Source organism: Chrysochloris asiatica, unplaced genomic scaffold, assembly GCF_000296735.1.
Source record: "Chrysochloris asiatica unplaced genomic scaffold, ChrAsi1.0 scaffold00116, whole genome shotgun sequence".
Classification (NCBI taxonomy): Eukaryota; Metazoa; Chordata; class Mammalia; order Afrosoricida; family Chrysochloridae; genus Chrysochloris; species Chrysochloris asiatica.
In genome coordinates this window covers 2536102-2541036 of record NW_006408634.1, presented here as the reverse complement: position 1 = coordinate 2541036, position 4935 = coordinate 2536102, and the positions used below count along the sequence as shown (strand labels likewise).

Below are 4935 nucleotides of genomic sequence, written 5' to 3'. Positions count from 1 at the left end.
ATGCTGAGCAAATAATCTGAGAAGCTGGGTTATATGAAGAAAAACGTGGCATCAGGATTGGAGGAAGACTCATTAACAACCTGCAATATGCAGATGATACGACCTTGCTTGCTGAAAGTGAAGAGGACTTAAAACATTTACTGAAGATCAAAGAACACAGCCTTCAGTACGGTACATCTCAATGTCAAGAAAACAAAAATTCTCACCACTGGACCAGTAAACAACATTCTTATCAATGGAGAAAAGATTGAAGTTGTCAAGAACTTCATTTTTCTTGGATCAACTATCAACACTCACAGAAGCAGCAGTCAAGAAATCAAACGATGTATTGCATTAGGCAAATCTACTGCACAAGATCTTTTTTAAAGTGTTGAAGAGCAAAGATGTCAGCTTGAGGACTAAGGTGCACCTGACTTATGACAGGGTATTTTCAATAACCTCATATGCATGTGAAAGTTGGACATTAAATAAGGAAGACCGTAGAAGAATTGATGCTTTTGAGTTATGGTGTTGAAGGAGAATACTGAAAGTGTCATGGGTTGCCAAAGAACCAATAGATCTGTTTTGGAAGAAATGCAGCCAGAATGCTCCTTGGAGGCCAAGAGGACCAAACTTCGTCTCACATAATTTGGACATATTGTCAGGAGGTACCAGTCGCTGGAGAAGGATATCATGTTTGGTAAGGTGGAGGTTCAGAGAAAAAGAGGAAGACCCCCAACTAGATGGATTAGCCAAGTGGCCGCATCGATGGACTCAAGCATGGCAACAGTAGTGAGGTTGGTCCAGGATCGGGCAGTGTTTCATTCTGCTGTGCACAAGGCCACTATAAGTCGATACCGCCTTGATGGCACCTAACAACACTTCATATCACAGATACTGATGCCTTTGTGTTCATCACCTCTGATCCTCACAACAACTCTGCCATGTGGGATTGTGGTCCCACCCCGCATGTATTACAAATGGGGAAACTGAGGTTCAGAGAGGTAAATCATGTGACCCAGGTCACCCCCACATGAAGTGGCAAGGTTGGAACTGGGAAATCTCTGGATCTTCTTTTGTGTTATTTATACCGTCCCCTTCCCTTACTCTCCTCCAGTGGAGGGACACCAGAGGAGAAACCGACACACCAAATCCTAGTCCCCAATCACTTGCAGCTGATCCTGGCTCTGTTCCCTGAAACTCTCCCATCGGGCTTCTCTGGACATGGTCAGTGTGTGTGGAGGAGGGCGAAGGGTGGGCTCTCCTCTTACTGAGCACTGTGTCAGGTGAGACCCTGGGCTCTCAGTATGGGGATTCCCCTACATCCCACAGCAGCCCTGAGGGAGATGATGGGAGATGGTCTACAGACAGTGACACTGAGACTCAGCTGGAGGTGGCAGGACTGGGATTTGAACTTGACATGGGTGGTGGAACTTCTAAGTCCCGTTTCTCCAATGCCACAGCTGCTCCCAGGCAGTCGGGGCACCCCTCAGTCTGTGGAGACCACAGATGCCAGTGTCCTTGCCTCATCCCTCCCCCACATGGTGTTCGCTGGGCTGCTTCCCTTTTACACGGCGTGACATGAATCTGGGAGAAATAGTAAGGGCCTCTTTTAAGGTCACCATTTCAAGAAGTAGTTAAGCCAACAGTGAGCTCTGCTCCTCCATTTTTCCCTCACAAAAGAGAGACCCTCACTTACTGCTTGGTGGGTCTGATTCCACAGGTGGGTATTTGGAGCTGATTCTCTGATCCTGCTGGGAAGCAGGACTGGATGAATGACTTCAGCCCACTGTTCCTCCTTTTGGCTCGACCCCACGGCACCCTCTGTTGTGCCCACCTCACTCCTCATCTGGCCCCAGTCCAGTGTTCCTGGGAGCCTGGCATTACCACATTCAGCTCTCTTGCCATCACCTAGCCTCCAGGGTCACAAGTTGTGTGGGAGAGTCTGAAGGAAAGGATCTGTCAGCAGAGAGGCCAATGTGTGGTCTGCTGGGGATCATGGTGGTCTCTTTTACTCACCAGCTCTTGGCTTGGATTTTGGATGAGTGGTTACAGGGATTGGAGATTCAGGAAGGATGAGAACTGGAGTTTTCTGTCCTTTCCTCTTGGTGACCTTTGCTCACATCCAGACCCTCACTCACCATGAACACAGCTGGGCCTCAGGGATGGGGGTGAAGGATGAGGTTGGAGTGGGAGTTATCCTGTCTTTATCCATCCCTCTGAGGGGTTGGTTCCTCTGGAGGACCCTCCTTCAGAGCTCCCCTCCCTTTCACCCCAGGCCAGATTCTCCCTAGGGAAAGGATCCTGAACTATTAGGATCCAGAGGGGACAGGGTCAGGGTTTCCTTACCTGAGACCACCAGCTCCAGGGGGTCACTGGGCTGTGATAACAGGTAGGGGGAGTTGCTGTGTGAAGTGTAGCACCTGTAGCTGCCCCCATGGGCTGACGTCACAGGTCCCAGGATGAAGGTGGCCTGAATGGGCCCAGGAATGCCCAGCAAATAAAGGTGCTGTAGAGGGGCAAGGAAGCCCTCCTTGAACAGATGGAATGTGTTAAGCGACCCGGCTGAGAGACACTGCAGGGCCACGTTCTCCCCCGAAGTCACCGAGGGCCCCAGATGGGCTGAGAGGGAGGGTTTCTCATAGGCTCCTGTGAGAGAAGGAGATCAGGGTGTTCAGGGAACCAGCCGGCCCCACCTCCCTTGAGTTGACCACTGTCTCCTCTTCAGGGGTGCTCTGTTGGGAGCCCTGTTTCACACCTCTGTCTCTCTGTTGTCCTCTCTAACCCCATGTCTCCCACTCTCCTTTTCTTACTCCCTCTTCCTGGACCAAAACCGCCATCTCAGCTCTACTGGGGTACCCTATGTCCCTGACCCCATCTCCACCAGGGGAAACCCTGGACCCACACAGAGGAGACCATGTGAAGATGTAAAGCTGGGCAGGGCCTCCAACCTGCCACCAGGATGTCCAGGCGGTCACTGGGGGCTGACCACTCATAAGAGAGATTGTATCCACCGTAACACCTATATTGGCCCCTGTGGGTGTCCTGCACAGGGCTCAAGGTGAAGTTGGAACTGTGCTGAGCGTCAAGATTCCTGGGACCTGAGAGCTGCTCATCTTTGGTCAGAGCAAACCTGTCAAATCCGGCCTCTGAGCCACACTGCAGGGTCAGGCTGGCTCCAAGCAGCACCAGGGCGCCTGGGTGTGCTGAGAGGGAGGGCTTCGTGTGCACCCCTGGAGAGGAGGAGAAGGTAGCATTGAAGGACCGCACTCCCCACTGTGCACAGGACTCATACTAACTAGTGACCATGGCTTTGAAATGGGGAGCTGCAGTGAGGCCACATGGTCTGTCCCACTCCCCTCTGTGATTCTGCCCCAGGAGGGCACCATCCCCAACCTCTCCCTCACCCACAGGGCTCCCCTAGGCACATGGCTTAGGTCAGTCATTGATGCTGGTAAAGTGATGGGGCCGGGCAGGGGCTCCCTCACCTGTGACCAGGAGATCCACTGGGTTGCTGGCCTTTGACCACACATGGGGGTTAGAGTCATAAGAACCATAGCACTTGTAGGTGCCCCCACGGGAGGGGTTCACGGGGTCCACAAGAAAATGGGCCTCAAACTTCCCCATGGAGTACTGAGATTTCATGTGCTGGACCACGGGGACTCTTCCTTCCTTCAGCAGATAGAAAGTCTGGAAGGAGTAGACTGAGCTACAGATGAGGGTCACCTTCCCTCCTGAAGACACCACAGAGCCTGGATGAGCTGAGAGTGGGGGTGGTGAGTATATTCCTGAGAGAGAGGGGGGAGCTGAGTTAAAGGGGGACACAGTCACCCCACATTACCCCAGGGGCGGTCTGTGAGGTATGAGTCCCTCCCCTTAGGGCACATTTCATCTTTTCTACCTGTAGGAGGAGCTCAGAGTGGAGGGGGTGCTCTGATCCCTTCCTTTTACCTGTCATGGTGAGGTGCAGGGGCTCACTGAGCGGGGACCAGCCATTGGAGCTGTTATAACGACACTGGTACTGCCCTGCATGGTCACTGTTCATGGACTGGATGGTGTAGGAGGCCCCTCTCTCTCTGGAGTTCAGTAGGGTCATATTCCAGAAATAATATCCATCTTTCAATAGATGGTATCTATCACCCTGCGGAGACCCCTGACACCGGATGGTCACAGGACATCTCCTGGTGATCATGGGGTCTGGGTCAGCCCAGATGGAGGGTTTGGAGAGGGTTCCTGGAAAGAAATCAGAGTTGGAGTCTCAAGGGGTTCCTTTCCCCTTGGTGTCCTCAGCCCTCATTCCCTAGCCCCTCCCAGCATGGCTACCACCAGCCCAGGCCCTGGGTGCTCCCCAAGCTGCCCAGAGGTCAGTGCTGGGAGGACTGTGGAGGACTCACCTGGCTGGGCCAGGATCTGCTGCCTCTGGAACAGCCCTGGGAGAGAGGTCCCCGTGAGAAGTTTGTCCTTCCACCCACACAGACGCGTCATGGGGGTCTGGGCCCCTCAGTGTTGGGATCAAACTGGGCCTGAGAACATTACTTCTCTCCCCTCAGTCCTCAGCTTCCCCATGAGAATCTTGAGGCCCTGGGGTCTCCCTGTGTCCAGGCCTTGTATGTGGGGACAAGGACCTCATCCCCCCCTTTCTCCCAAAGCTTACCAAGACTCAGAAGGACAGTGAGGACCAGGGCTGTGGCGCTGCCCGGCATGGCTCCCGGGGCTGCAGGTGTAATACACTGACCACAGAGCCTGGGAGGGACCGTTACTGGGTGTGCCGAGTCCTAGGGCCTGTGTTATGTGTCATGTGGCTTCCTCATAAGCAGCCTTACAAGAAGGGAACAGCCCCTCTCTGTGGCCTGGCTCTGCTCTCCCTAGATGTTGGGGCTGAGGACACAGCTGACTGTCTGGAAACCTTTCAGACCAGCTCTGAGTTCCAATCCTGAGGCTGCCTTTGACAGAGGC

The 4935-nt window shown here is 53.4% G+C and overlaps 1 protein-coding gene across 1 annotated transcript in view; it reads right to left on the bottom strand.

Moving 5' to 3' along the window:
- The window catches only part of LOC102825772 (leukocyte immunoglobulin-like receptor subfamily B member 1-like), a 49983-nt gene extending 45301 nt beyond the window's left edge, over nt 1-4682 (bottom strand). The window contains exons 1-6 of the mRNA XM_006868311.1: nt 4634-4682; nt 4374-4409; nt 3931-4212; nt 3468-3767; nt 2931-3212; nt 2329-2628 (exon numbers count right to left, since the gene is read on the bottom strand). Of these exons, the coding sequence (XP_006868373.1) occupies nt 2329-2628; nt 2931-3212; nt 3468-3767; nt 3931-4212; nt 4374-4409; nt 4634-4682 (1249 nt within the window). The remainder of the gene's footprint in view (nt 1-2328; nt 2629-2930; nt 3213-3467; nt 3768-3930; nt 4213-4373; nt 4410-4633) is intronic.
- Between the last annotated feature and the right edge of the window lie 253 nt (nt 4683-4935).